Source organism: Larimichthys crocea, chromosome IX (genome assembly GCF_000972845.2).
Source record: "Larimichthys crocea isolate SSNF chromosome IX, L_crocea_2.0, whole genome shotgun sequence".
NCBI lineage: Eukaryota > Metazoa > Chordata > Actinopteri > Sciaenidae > Larimichthys > Larimichthys crocea.
Genome location: NC_040019.1, coordinates 5,893,523 through 5,908,451, shown reverse-complemented (window position 1 = coordinate 5,908,451; position 14,929 = coordinate 5,893,523). Strand labels below are relative to the sequence as shown.

General features: G+C 38.2%; 2 protein-coding genes across 3 annotated transcripts; both read left to right on the top strand.

The window, feature by feature from the left end:
• Positions 1 to 1,172: 1,172 nt before the first annotated feature.
• On the top strand, positions 1,173 to 4,447 carry ptgdsa (prostaglandin D2 synthase a). Its single transcript, XM_010736916.3, has 7 exons — positions 1,173 to 1,390; positions 2,497 to 2,636; positions 2,753 to 2,829; positions 3,397 to 3,507; positions 3,617 to 3,718; positions 3,845 to 3,882; positions 3,990 to 4,447. Exons 1-6 carry the CDS (start codon positions 1,295 to 1,297, stop codon positions 3,880 to 3,882), a joined length of 564 nt encoding a protein of 187 aa, XP_010735218.2. The 5' UTR covers positions 1,173 to 1,294; the 3' UTR covers positions 3,990 to 4,447.
• Positions 4,448 to 4,907: 460 nt separating this feature from the next.
• Positions 4,908 to 12,455, top strand: ambp (alpha-1-microglobulin/bikunin precursor). Of its 2 annotated transcripts, none has more exons than XM_019272472.2 (10): positions 4,908 to 5,073; positions 9,051 to 9,193; positions 9,473 to 9,549; positions 9,655 to 9,771; positions 10,112 to 10,213; positions 10,405 to 10,460; positions 11,019 to 11,103; positions 11,236 to 11,403; positions 11,776 to 11,949; positions 12,110 to 12,455. In XM_019272472.2, the coding sequence occupies exons 1-10, from the start codon at positions 4,954 to 4,956 to the stop codon at positions 12,133 to 12,135; spliced, it is 1,068 nt and encodes a 355-aa protein (XP_019128017.1). In that variant the 5' UTR covers positions 4,908 to 4,953; the 3' UTR covers positions 12,136 to 12,455. The 2 variants fall into 2 exon arrangements, with proteins under 2 accessions (XP_019128017.1, XP_010735230.2); XM_010736928.3 differs by lacking the exon at positions 4,908 to 5,073 and adding an exon at positions 8,039 to 8,291.
• The last annotated feature ends 2,474 nt before the right edge of the window (positions 12,456 to 14,929 follow it).

The following is a 14,929-nucleotide window of genomic DNA, read 5'->3' as shown; positions in this document are numbered from 1 at the left end:
TTTCAAAATAAGCCTTCCTAAAACATCTTTTACCGAAAGATATGAGTCGTTTCTCGTGTTTTTGACATGAGTGATAATTATGACTCCTCTTAGTCATTTCATACAGCAGCTGTACAAACTTGTTTCACATAGAAAGAAAACGGACATTTAGTTTTTTTTGTATAAATAAATTATGTATTCATAACAACTGAATTTATTTCATACAATCTATAACTTTTCTTCCCAATTTACATACATCAGAATCTGATCTCATTTCAATTTCACAGCAAAGTAAAGACAGAAATACTAAAACTGAATAAAGTGAAAATGGAAATGAAAAATTTGTTTCAAAATAAGCCTTCCTACAACATCTTTTACCGAAAGATATGAGTTGTTTCTCGTGTTTTGACATGAGTGATAATTATGACTCCTCTTAGTCATTTCATACAGCAGCTGTACAAACTTGTTTCACATAGAAAGAAAACCGATTTCAATTCAAGCCAAGAGTTAAGACAGTGTTCTTCCTCGCAGTGGTGGAAAACTACTGTGAAGTACAAATAATCTACTTGGGTATTTTTTATTTTCGGCCACACTATGCTTCTACACCATTATATTTATTTAACACTTATAGATAATTTACAACTAACTCTTCTAAAATATGATGCATTGTTATAAATTCAACTATCCACCCCACACAAGAAAAACATTAAAGTAATATTTACATATTAATAACCCAATAATAAAAGGAAGTAACACTGACAGGAGTTATTAATACTTTTGCTTTTGATACTTTTGAGTAAACTTATAGATGCAGTAAAAGTTTACTTGTTATTTAGTATTTCTATATTACGGTATTGTTATGTTTACTTAAGTAAATGATCTCAAGATCTCTAACACTTTTTATTAATCTTGAGAGATTAGTACCCTCAAAGCTTCTTCATGTTTCTTTCAATGTGGAACAAAGTCTTGTGAAACCACCGTGTCTTGTATGCTTGTGACAGCACATGAGCTCCAGCTGATCCTAGGAGACCACAAGCATGATATATTCCGTCACCTATGGGAAGTGAAGCCTAAGTTGGAGTTGTTTTGGAACCACACATCTTCAACACTTGGCCACTGTTCCCTGATCCCTCATGATGATTGGCTGACAACCAGGTGGGTGGGTCGTGAGTAAAACAAACATTTGCCACAGGCTTTGCCACTCTGTACCTGTTTCTGTTCACTGCTTACAGCTTACACTTTGGGCTCAGGTCAGATACCCTTTCTCAACCTTTTTCAGTCCATCCACCTGGCCGCTTCCTTTCTTCTCGCAGCCATGAGGACCACTGTGATCGCTGTTGTCATGGTGATGTTGTGTGGGATGATGGTGCAAGCAGATGTGAAACCCCAGAGAGATTTCAACCTGCAGAGGGTAAGATAGACACATATTATGTATGTTATATTTAGATTTTTTTGTTTGTTTAGTTTTGCTTTTAAACATGAATTTAACTTGATAAATTAATGAAGTTCTGCTCTCATTATTTGTTGACTATCAAGTGACTTCATGGATGAAGGTACACTGTGTTCTGTCTGTGTGTTTGTGATTGACTAGGACTACATGTCACATCCTGTATTTGTTTGTGTGTACTCTTAGGTTATACACTGAATAGCTGTTCTCAAACTATAAAAAACAATTATGGGTTTAAATCTCGCTTCAGCACAAATTGCCAGAGTCCTTATTTCCTCACATACAAGAAGTTGAGAGAGGTCAGTTTGATGTTTCCCATGTTAAAAACATTAGAAATGTCATTTGCTTCCTGTGGTTGACTTGATAGCCAACTAAATTTATCCCAGAAGCATTTTAAAGATCCCTTTGGTGGGATTCTTCTATATTTATCAAAAGGTCAGTTACTTGCTAATCTGACATGGGTTAATGTAGCCGGAAACTTTCGCTATCGTGATAATTCACATGTCTATTTACAAAGCCTAAAGCAGCCTAAAGAAAATGCAGAGGCAGTTTAAAATTGTTTATCGCTTCCATAGAGCAGCAGGCAGAACAACATGTCGTGTCAGGACGTTCCCTCTGATCCAACATTCACACTCCCTTCATCCAGTTTAGTGTTTTTAAAGAGTCCATGTGCACATATAAGGAGATGCTGTGGTTAGCAGCAGCGTTTGCGACATGGGACAAATACAGCTCACTTGTTTTCTCACTGGGGCCCTTTATGCTAAAAATATAGATACTAAAAATACATGTATGCATAACAAACAACCACAAAATGTTCCATTAAGAAAGAAAATGATTATTTTCTGTGGCTATGCTTGGTGACAAATAGTGGCTTAATGATTTGGGGGAAAGTTTCAATGCACATTCAAGGAAAGTTTAGTGACATTCTATATATTTATATAACAAAAAATCGACAATAATTCGATTTTTTTAAATTTATACAATCAGTTAGACTTGTCGGAGCATGGAAAGAGGAAAGTGGAAAGTAAACTTTATTTTGTGTACCTATGTTTGTGTGTGTGTGTGTTAAGTTTGCAGGTAAATGGTACCGGGTAGGCCTGGCCTATGAATCGGCCAGTTTTATCCCCTACAGAGACAAACTGAAGGCCTCCATGGGCATCGTCACAGCACTGCCAAATGGCAACGTTAACCTCACGATGTGGGATGCCACGTGAGTACATGTTTGTGCCACAAAAGTGACAAATAAGGGAAGAGAACGGGCAGAAGCATGTACAGAGTGACACATAGAAAAGATTGTCTCATTGTGTTTTCCTCTCTGTGCTTCAGACCTTTCGGTTGCCAGGTTAAGGTGTACCAGTATGAGAAGACCAATGTACCCGGGCAGTTTACCTACTTCAGCACACGTGAGTCTCTGCTCTTTTACCTTCCCATGAAAGATGTTTATTCACCCTGTGAAATTAATCGCAATGCAAACTGACACTCCCTGAGTGTCTCTCCTCAGTTGAAGTCGTGGACACACATCACTGGAGGGTGTGTAGAACATGTGACTACAAAATGACCAAATTTAATTAGAAATAACATTGACTGTAATTGTTGAATATTTTGTATTTATGTTGTATTTTGCTGTAAAATATTGCAAATACACATACATTTTGACTCATTTCCATATTAAATGTATTGATACTTTTTATTCTTAAATGTTTTATTGAGATATGTTTATTAATATACTGCATATTTTTAATATGGCTACCTGTGGTATACTACACCCAGTTTCATCTATCTTATGTAGACCCTCTTTATTCTTAAATTCTGTGTAACACAAGTCAGGTCATTCAAACTGCAACAACTAATTGTTCCACTGAGAGCATTACAATGGCACTCACATGGTTTACATTCATTCACTCTCATGTTTCTCTGTTGAAGTTGATATGAAGTCTTTGTCCTTACTTCTATGTTGGATTTTCTGTCAGGCCATAACATGGTGAAGGACATCACAGTGGTCGAGACAAACTACACTGACTACGCTTTGGTTCTCAAACACAAGGTTTTTAACAGCGAGTACACACAGGTGGCGCTTTACGGTGAGACACATTCACATATTCATTTTTTTTACATTACATCTAAACGTGAGCTGCAGAGTGGACACATGGTTCTGTCTGTTCATTTTCTGTTTGTCTCTCTGTTTTGCAGGTCGCTCTCAAACCCTCAGAATTAATGTAATTCAGAAGTTTAAAGCGTTTGCCTTGTCCCGGGGTTTCTCCAGAGAAGCTATTCTGACTCCACCTCCTGCAGGTAAAGTAGGAGAAACACACATATATCTACACATATATAGTTTATACACATGCACAGACATATAATGAGATAAGTTAAATAACCTTGAAATGTCTTAACTTCATGTCTATGTTTTCTGGCCAACAGAAAATTGCCCAGCATCAGCATCAGGATCTGGACGTTAAGTGAGTCTCCTTTTTTTTTAATTTGAAAATCAGATGAGTTGCATGTTCAGGTGTGGAGTGTGTGCATGTCTTTTTAAGTGTAAATCAGTTTCTGTTTCTCCCTGTAGGTTCCTTAAAGTACCTGAGATGATGATACCGGGATATTTTTGATGAGCTCTTTCTCTGCTCCACTTTCACTCTCTGCATTTACTAAGACGACCTACGAAGAACTCTCTTTCAACTTCAACATCATCAATCTGTCTATAAAGATGATAAATAGCCAATACTGCTAAAAAAAATTTTTTTCATCTTTTATATAGTGTTTTTCATATTCCTTCTGTGCTGTCATAGTTATAAACATCACCGACATCTAGGTTATTTAAATCCTTTCTGTTTCTCCTTTAATCACTAAACATGAAATATTGGGATTTTTTCATTATATCTGCTGGTTTTTGCTTTTCATCAAATTGTTTCTATAAAATCTTTGAATTCTGAGTTTTAAATCTTCTCCTGAACCTCTTGGAATCAACTGGGCTGTTTCACTGTGCTGACATACTTAAATAAACAATATTAACCTCCACACTGAGTCAGAGTACATACGGTTAATACAGCATACTGTGCAACACCGCAAGTGATGCAGTTCACATATTACCACCAGGGGGCAGATGCCACACATCAATGTTTCTTCATTAAACCAGAGCTCATAGCTCTCTAATGTGGTGCTCATCTCTGTTGGTAACTAATGCTAAAATCATATGTAACCTATGTCTAACCATATGTAAGAAATTTAAGATAAAGACACTGTGTAAAATTAGGAAAATGTAGATTTTAATGTCCCCTTGTGGTAGTTTAAAAAAAATCCAGCCTTTTCCCCATTAATTATCAGCTGTTAAATTCTCACTTGTATTGATTTGTTGTTTGTTTTAGCTTCAGATTCTGAAGTCCAGTGCAGATTTCTGATTACACTGATCAACAAACACACAGTCACATGGGCAAGCTTTGGTGTACACTCACGTTAAGACACACAGAGACAGATCAGACCTTTGCTCTTTTAGTTTTGTAGAGGGGGGTTGATCCAGAGAGGCTGACAGGATGCAGGGAGCGTGGAGACTTGTGCCTCTGCTGGTCCTGGGGTTGGCATGGAGCCTGCAAGTGGGCCCTGTGCTCCCCGAACCTCTTATCCTCACACAGGAGGAGTTTGATCTGAGCCGGGTGAGTGGTAAAAATACAGGTTTTATTAGTTTATTTATTTATTTTGTGACAAATGATTTCTCACTGTAATTGTCTTTTCAAACAACTAAATATAAAAGTGTTTGGTTTTGCTCCAGCCTCTGAGATCAGCACATCAATCCATATGCAAATGCAGCATTGTGCAGTCAATAATTCTGTCCCTTGCAGTTCATGGGGAAGTGGTATGAGTTAGCAGTGATTTCTACTTGTCCTCACTTCATGCAACGCAAGAGAGGAAACCCCGTCACCGTTGCACTGGAGATGCAACATGTTGCTTCTGAGAGCAACTTCACAACGACAGCCACTAGATTCAGGTCAGACTTACGTGCATTCTAGTGGACATACAGTTTAAAGTAGTCAATGTTATGAACCTGTGTTGTGTTTGGATGTGTGCTTGTGTGTGTTCCTGCATGTAGGAATGGCACATGTGAGCAGAAGTCTACAGATTATGATTTGACCAATACTCCAGGACGATTCTTCTACTATATTGAAAGTATGTTTCTCCAGCTTCCATCCTCTCCCCATCGTTTTTACTGGATTATTTGATTGTACATTATCTGTCTGTGTTTACACCACAATAACAAGGTTTATATGATGCGTCATTCATCTACCACTAATATGTGTTTACATATCTCTAAAATAAATTTGTGAACACTTTCTTTTCTGAAGGGTTCAGAGCAGATGTTGATGCTTTTGTGGTTCATACCAACTACGATGAATATGCAATGATGCTTCTGCTGAGCATAGAGAAACCATCAGGAAACAAAACCACCACGGTCAAGCTTTATAGTGAGTGAGGGACATATTTCGAATGTTTCTTTGTTGTCCTTTGTTTGTATGAATGTTTTCAAAATGTGTTTTTCTTTCAGTATGTGGATTTAGGTTTGTGTAAAGGCAGTTCTATCTTCCTTAGGTCGAACTATGAATGTGACGGCTGCTGTGCTGGACAGCTTCAAAACACTCGTCAGACAACATGGAATGAGTGATGATGCTGTCATCATGAATCAGAATGAAGGTACAAACAGACACACACACACACACACACACACACACACACATTTAGGCAAAGTGCACGTGTAACAGTGAGTCTGCATTCACAATAAGAATTAAAATGTATTAATTCTGGAACATGAATTACAGTTTCTGTAACTCACTCTTCATCTTCCTTCCTCTGTCGTTCTCAGGTGAGTGTGTTCCAGGAGCAGGTGACCACTCTGCTCGACTTTAGGTACGTTCTTTACACTGTGATGAGCTACATTTGAAATATGTAATCTAGTATTTATTTCTGTCCAATTTTACCATATTATTAAATGTTTGTTCATCGTTACAGGGGGGAGAGATCATGTGGAATACTAATGAAAACAACAACAATCACACAAGCCAGACTATCATGTTGTGCACATTGGGAATGTGCTGTGAAATTTTCCTTTGTCAATAAAACAACACTGTTTTGTTTGTGGTAATTTCCTGTGGATACTGTATGAATATTTTATGGCACAACTAGGATGATATTTGAAAAATCGGGTATGTCAAAATTATTTTTTAGGTGCTTTGCAAATAAAGTGATTCAATGTTTTTCTGACCTTTGGAAGTAAACTAACTCTGTATGCTGCAAAGTTCATCAAGTTTGTGTGACTCTTCATAATTAGTGCTTAATTGCTTATCAGGAAGCAATCAATCTCCCCTTTATAAAAAAGAAATAGTTTGGATTTATTGTTATTTAGATCAATAATATATTGTCGTTGACTATCTATTTTTTATTCAAATAATCATAGAGGCTCCCTTGAATTCAGAATAGACAGATGTTCTGGATGACAGTAATAGCTCAAGCCAAAGAAGAAAATGTATGGGAAGTCTTCATTTAAATAATATTTTCTGCAAGTGTCACTAGAGATTAAAACTAACTAGAAAATTTCAAAAGAAATTTTGTGCCTAACTCTGGCCCCATCGCCCCCATACATTATTACTGACAGTTAAAAAACGACTTCCTTCCCTCCTTCCTGTCATCGTTTTTTTCTTCCTTCCTTTCGTCGTTTTTTCCTTCCTTTCTTTTAGCGTTTTTTCCTTCCTTCATTCCTTCCTTCGTTTTTTTCTTTCCTTCCTTCCTTCCTTCTTCCTTCCTTCCTTCGTTGTTTTTTCCTTCCTTCCTTCCTTCCTTCGTCGTTTTTTCCTTCCTTCCTTCCTACCTTCCTTCCTTCCTTCCTTCATTCCTTTCGTCGTTTCTTCCTTCCTTCCTTCCTTCCTTCCTTCCTTCATACCTTTATTGTTTTTTCCTTCCTTCCTTCCTTCCTTCCTTCGCTTTTCTTCCTTCCTTCCTTCCTTCCTTCCTTCCTTCCTTTCTTTCTTTCTTCCTTTCTTTTTTCCTTCCTTCCTTCTTTTCGTCATTTTTTCCTTCCTTCCTTCCTTCCTTCCTTCTTTCCTTCTTTCCTTCCTTCCTTCCTTCCTTCCATCGTTGTTTTTCTTCCTTCCTTTCTTTAACTTGAACTGGTTGAATGTAAGTTGGAGGCCAAAGGAATTGAACCAAAGGAGTGTTGGTGAGCACGAAAAATAGTTCCTAAACTGAACTATTCACACTTATGTTACAGAGTTGTATCATTGGTCATTTAAATAACGTTCATTTGGCTATACCACTGTAAAATAAGTTTACCTGAAAACATTGGACTCATTGGTCTCGATGCAGGTCAAGTAAATGTTCACCTGGAGAGCTACACAAGAATGTGCATGTGTATTACACACTACACAATACAGAACAAAATACTTGCTACTCATTAGTATCTCAAATCATGACATGTATTGATTTGCTGATGTTACTCAAACTGAAGTCCAATGTTTCATTGGTCAGCTTCCCAGCAAGACCACAAAGCGACAGACAAGCAAGCAGAACTTTGCTCCTTTATGTGTTTGTTTTTTACTTGGCTCTGGGAGTGAGCATATGCACTGTAAACAAAGCACAGGGCAATGCTCTGTCCCCCTTTTGAGTGTGAGAGGGAGTGTAAAAAAACGATCAGGCAAGGAGGTGGATGTTTCCTGGGATTCAGTGTCTTACATTTCAGAGACGAGTGGACAGAAAGCCTGACAGGATGCAGAAAGCTGTGATTCTTGTTCCACTGCTGGTCCTGGGGTGGACCTGGACCCCCCAGGGGATCCCTGTAACCACAGAACCTTTATACCCCACACAGGAGAACTTTAATCTGGCCCAGGTGAGTGACTAAGTTGTGTAGTATTGCATGTTATTTTTCCTCTATTTAATATTTTGTCTTACATTCAGTATAAAAGGTCAAGGCAGATATGCATAAATACACTTCTGTACTTTTTCCACACTTTTCTTTTTCCTTTGTCAGTACTTTGCTCAAGTGTTAAGTGTAATGTCATATCATGCAACATTTTAATTCTGTAAATTATTATTATTATTTTTAATTTATTTTTATTTTTTTCACTTGAAAATGTGTTTTTTCATAAAGTGGGATAAACATAATTTTTTTATGTTTTTGGTCTGGTATACTGAACTAACAGTATCTATTTCTATTTATTAAAAGTATCAGTTTCATCTATTTTATAGAGTGTGTGCAGTCATTTATGTAAAATATAAATATATAATGGTGGGGCGGCAGTAGCTCAGTCGGACTTGGCTTGGGAACCGGAGGGTGGTCGGTTCAAGTCCCGCATGGACCAAATATGGAAGGTGGACTGGTAGCTGGAGAGGTGCCAGTTCACCTCTTGGGCACTGCCGAGGTGCCCTTGAGCAAGGCACCGATCCCCCCCCAACTGCTAGCTGGGCGCTTCTCAGGGGGGGCTGCCCATCACTCCACCATCTCTCTCCAAAATTGCATGTCTATGCCTTGTACTGCATGTGTGTGTATCTGGGTTAAAATGCATGTAAATAAAATAGAGTGTAAAAATAATTTCCCCGTTCGTGGGATTAATAAAGTATATCTTCTTCTTTTACCTCTTTCTAACAGTTTTTGGGAACCTGGTATGATGTTGCCATGGCAAGTACATGTCCCCATACGCAAAGTCAAAGGAGAGATGCAGCCATTGGTAAACTGGTACTGCAGAGCAGCCCTACTGCAGGCAAAGTCAAGGCAACTCGAACTGTACTCAGGTCTGTAAAAAGTGCATACAACATACTTTGGCAAAGAAAATATATCAAAGCACGTGTTTTCTGAAAACTGCTCTCTGTTATGTTGAATTAAAAAATGTCAAAAAGTTAAATTCTGACACATAATTCAACAAATTAGCATCTTTAACACTGAGTCAGATGCCGGCTGCATTAAATATAAACACATACAGTTGATCCATACATTGATATATTGATATAGAAGATCTAAACTGTCATACATGGTTTGTTCCACTACTAAGTTGTTCTTTGTGTTATGTGCAGACAAGGAACATGTAAGGAGCTATCTGGGGACTATGACCTGACCGCCACACCAGGACGATTCCTGTTCCACGTTGCAAGTATGTTTCTCTCTCTCTGTACAAACAGTGATACATCTTTCTTTTCAGTTCATGTCGCCTGTAGAACTGTTGCACATGTTATATCTCTCCCTATTCTTTCAACAGAGTGGAACGCAGATGTGGATGCGTACGTGGTTCACACAAACTACAATGAGTATGCGATAGTCATAATGAGCAAGCAGAAATCATCAGGGGATAAGAGCACCTCAGTTAAGCTTTACAGTGAGTGGCCTCTGTAGATGCACTGGAACGTTTCATTATCTTATTTATTCATTGTTGTGTTTCTTTTTAAGTCTAATTTCTTTTGCTTTTTAAGTGGCATGCATCATTTTTAACATCTTCATATCATAAGTATTCTCCACTCATTTATCTAAAGGTATACCATCTTATCGGACATGAATTAATTATTTAAATGAAGCTAATTAAACAGTCTTCTTGTAAACAGTATTCTTGTGAAGTGCCAGCTTTACTTCAAGTGATTATGAGGTAAATCTGAACACACCCTTGTACCTCAAACCCTTTCATTTGTCTGCTTCATCTTAATGACTCCGTCCCCTTTCAGGTCGAACTAAGACTGTGAGAGCCACAGTGCTGGATGACTTCAAAACACTGGTCAGAGAACAGGGAATGGCTGATAGCACTATTATCACTAAACAGGACAAAGGTACAACACACAGATTATCACAGGATACAGACAATATTTAGAGAGAGATATCAATATCACTTTTCATGAAACAGATCTTTATTGTCTTACAGGCAGCATACACACATAAAACATAAACACAATAAATATATAATAAGACAGTCGAGAACAATAAAGTGAGTGAGTGATGTTTTCATTTGATCTCTTTGCAGGTGACTGTGTTCCTGGGGAGCAGGTGGCAGAGCCGACAGTTCAGCCTGAGCCTCAGGTACTCAAAACACATTCAATTAAACTACCCTAAATGCATACATGTATATGTATATATATATTCTTAAAACACAATTTAGCAAATTCAATAAATGTAAGGTTAGTTCTCGTCTTCTTCTTCTTGTTGATTGATTTCAATTCGCTCTGCTTTAATCACATAAAATACCTTAGAAATCCTTTTCATCAGTAGTTGAAGTATTATTACTAACTGACAATACTAGTGGCAGTAGTAGCAGCAGTATATTTTTATAGGGATGCCTGAAATAATGTTTAGCACTACTAACGTTTAGCTGAGAAAATGAAAATGATTTCATGGTAACATGCTTTACTCAGATGACCCCAGAAAATAAATCTGTCTTTGCTGTCTAAAGCTCTAAAAACAATGTTCCCTTTCAGAGCGTCAAATTATTGATGCATAAGAGTACTGTGGACATTTCTTTTAGCTGTGTTGCTGTCTCAAAAATTTTGAAACAGACTCAGGGTAGATTTAAGGTGAATATTTGTATTATCCGTATATACTTTGTACATCTAACATAGTCTGTCTGTGGCTGTGATACAGCGGGTCAAGAGAAACGTGGTGCCTACTTTGAGTGTTGCAGACGTAGAGGGTTCTGGTGATGAATTACCTCTTTTCAATGGAACCGGTAAGTGATCGGCCTATTTGAATACACTTAGATATTATTGTACAGCATTGAATGAAGCTTAAGAGATCTTGATTCTGATGTTGCAACTAATTTGGTATCTATCCTCCCTTGTGCAATCTCTCTCCTACACAGAGTCCTGTAAAGCAGCACCAGATACAGGACCATGTTTTGGGTTACACCAGCGTTACTTCTACAACGCCTCCTCTATGAGCTGTGAAATCTTCAATTATGGAGGGTGTTTGGGCAACCAGAACAACTTTGTAAATGAGAGAGAATGTCTGCAGAGATGCCGCACCGAGGGTGAGGAATGAAATAAGGAAACACAACATTTGCATATGACATGATTGTACAATACATGCAGCACCAATATTTTTGCCCATTGGCAGTTTATTTTGTGTCAGTGCAACATTTTGTGTTGTTTGTATTGTTGCAACACATGCAGTTGCAGCCAGTTCTTCTAACCAATAAGTAGAAATTGGTGGTAGAGCAACAGGGATGTGATCCCTCACTGGCTTCCCACCAACACAAACAGTTAATAGTGTGTGATGGGGCTCCCTCCCAAGGCCAGAATGAAGCCTGTTGCTCAGATGTGAGCTTTAAATAAAATAAAATAAAAAAGAAGAAAACTTTGGAAATAAAAAATCTGAACAACCCTTTGCTCTGTCTCCACAGCTGTGTGCCGTCTGCCCATGGCTGCCCAACCCTGCACTGGACATCCACCCATCTGGGTCTTTGACGCCTCTGTTGGTCTCTGTGTGCCCTACAAAGGGGGCTTCTGCCAGACCAATGCCAACAAGTTCTACACCAAGGCTGAGTGTGAGGAGTACTGCGGGGTGGTGAAAGACGGTGAGATGATAAAGGAGAGATGATCCAAAGAAATGCTAAATAAAAACACCTGAAGTCTGTCTGTACAGATTTGTATATCTTCATGCAACACTTAACAACAAATCAAATCTCCACCCAAACCTAATAAAGAATTTAATGTATTTTTGTTTTGTTTTTACAGAGCCAGAGCTCCTGAAGGGAAACTGAAAAACATTACTGCTCACCTGAACTCATCTGTGTGTTTATTTTGGGGGGGCAGTGTAAAATGTGTAAAAATAAGTAATGGAGTGAAAAACATCAAATTTCCCTCAAGGGATCAATAAAAGTGATTCTTCTCCTTGTTTTCTTCTTCTGTACCCTGTAATACCTACATTATACATTCCCAGGTTGTTACACCATACATCACATTATATGTATGTATCAGTACACTGTACTGTATTCCATAAAATGATGCTGTAAATATGAAGAAATGATGCTGTACATTGTGGGATGTAATCTAAAGAATTATCACTCCTTGTCCCAACCCAGACATTGCATTGTCCTACTTACTTACTCCTACAGCCACATAAGTAAAATAACAAACTTTTATTAGGAACTTTATCTGACTTAACTGAGCAACATCTGACCCTAAACATCAAAGATTTACATATTTGTTTTATAATAAGACATGCACATAATTAATGAACATCTAAATTACATCCAATATGTGCAAAATGATCAATTGCACGAGAATGTCCTGCTTTACTCTTCTCGCTCTTCTCTATGAAGACTCTGGGTGTCTTGGGCTCTGCAAACTTGGGAGGGCATTTTTCTTTTTCTTTCTTTTTTTTTTGTTGGAAAAAATGGGAGTTGAACTCGAAGAGGTGCCATGTAACGTCTCATCCAATAGAATGCACCAGTTTTATAAAATCAGAGTCTCTCAACAGTTGAGAGAGTTACGGAAATCTAATTTGGTTAACCGAATATACTAATAATAATCAAATTAGCATGTGAATGTGATAAACAACAACATATAATACAAAAAAAGTCACATGCCAGACTTTTTTGCCAAGCCAGGTTTACTGCAAAAAGTTCCCACTTGTTCACGGGACAAGTCAAACACTCCACGATTAATGGGAAAGTGCAAGGAATGTCAGCTTTAGTTTTGAATTAATGAAACTTTCTTTTTATGGCCCAATGTTGTTCGTAGTTTCGGTTTAACTACACAAAAACTGGCAAAAGAAAGTTCTCAATAATGCAAATACAGATAGTTAAATAACCATCAGACTACTGCAATGGAGCCAATCTCATCTTTTCATTGACTTTGCATAACCAAGAGGGGGCGATATTGCTCTACTTACAGATGATTCACATGTATTTCACACAATCTGAGTCAGATACAGTACATGCACACACATCCATACAGTAAAAGACACAAACAGACAAAACAGAACAAGGCCTTGCTCATTTCTGTGTCGTCAGCTCGTCTACTTCCATTTTAACTCTCTCCTCGCTGCTCATGTTTGTTAGTTTTTTATGTTTTTTTTTACAGCAAATGAGTCATTTGGTGTTTCAGAATCACCACAGACCCTCGCCATTACTTGCTCTCTTTTTCTCTCTCCTGTGAAGGAGCCAGGCTTCCTGCTCTTAGTTCCCAGAGTTCCCGGCTGCTGGCAGTAGAATGCTGGGAATATCCGGAGAGGAAGGGGAAGTGACATCACAGCGGTGACCTTCCGTACCAGGCCATATCACCTGGTGCTGGCTGGAGGAGAGCTACCAAACAAGTGCAAACACACACACACACACACACACACACACACACACACACACACACACACAAATAAACAGAAGCACATTCACTCAGAAACCTTACTGACACACTTCGGTTTGCTTTCTAGGAGAAGAGAAAGAGAGAGATAGAGTTCCCATGAAAAGAGAGGAAGTGATAAGTACAAGTGGTCATGCAAAAAAAAAAGTTTCCAGTATTTTTGCATAGACAGGCTGAGCTGACCGCATATTTAACAGTAAAAATCTTACCACATTCTAAAAAAAAGAAAGAAAGAAAGAAAAAAGAGTCACAATGTGTGGTGCTGCGCAAGCCTGCTCGCTCGAAATGTTTCAATAACTTACAGAAAGACAGTTTTTCATGAACATGAGTTTATGACAAGTTAGAAGAACGTTTAAGAAGGTAAGAACACTGAAGGCTATTAGAAGGATAAAACCAGACCTCTGTCTCCAGATCGTCCACCATCCTGTAGTAAGCATGCTTCACTCTCCAGGCCTTCACCAGTCCTTTTGCTGTAATCTGGTCTGAAATGATCTGAAGTGTGTCAGCAATTTCTTTTCTGGTTGAATATCTTTGAACAAACACAAATGAGTAATTAAAAAAATATGACTGAGCACATTTACACAAGCACTGTACTTAAGTGCTGGTTTAAGCTTAACACTATCTAGGCTTAAAACAGTTTCAGAGTATGTACCAAAACGTTTTTACTTTTGATACTTTATGTTTTATTGGTAATGTTTCCTGTGCTTTCACTCAAAGCAAAGACTGATATTTCATGTTGCTGTATTGCTACTTTTGTCATTATTCCACCACTGCAAGTACATGAAATGAAAAAATTCTCCACCAACCAAAAAAGAAAGTGAAACAGACGTCAATACACACAGGTTGCACACAGATGGGAGCTGGCTGTAGACGCAGTTAACATATGGCCTGTAGTGGAGATATTTACAGAGTATGGAGAGTATCTCAGGGGTTACATTCTTTAGGAGCAAAGGCTGGAAAACACATATACAAACCCACATACTTGCACAAACACAGACATACCAAGACACACACACACACACAGAGCAAATTATATATTGAAAGAACATGCCTCTCAAGAGGAGAATGGACAGAACAAGACATGGAACAGGGGAGGTAAGGACATGAGGAGAGAAGGGAGTAAAATGAAGGCTGTGAGAAGTAAAGAGAGAAAGAAAGAGGAGATGCAGAAGTCCCTTAATGCCAAATCAGGAA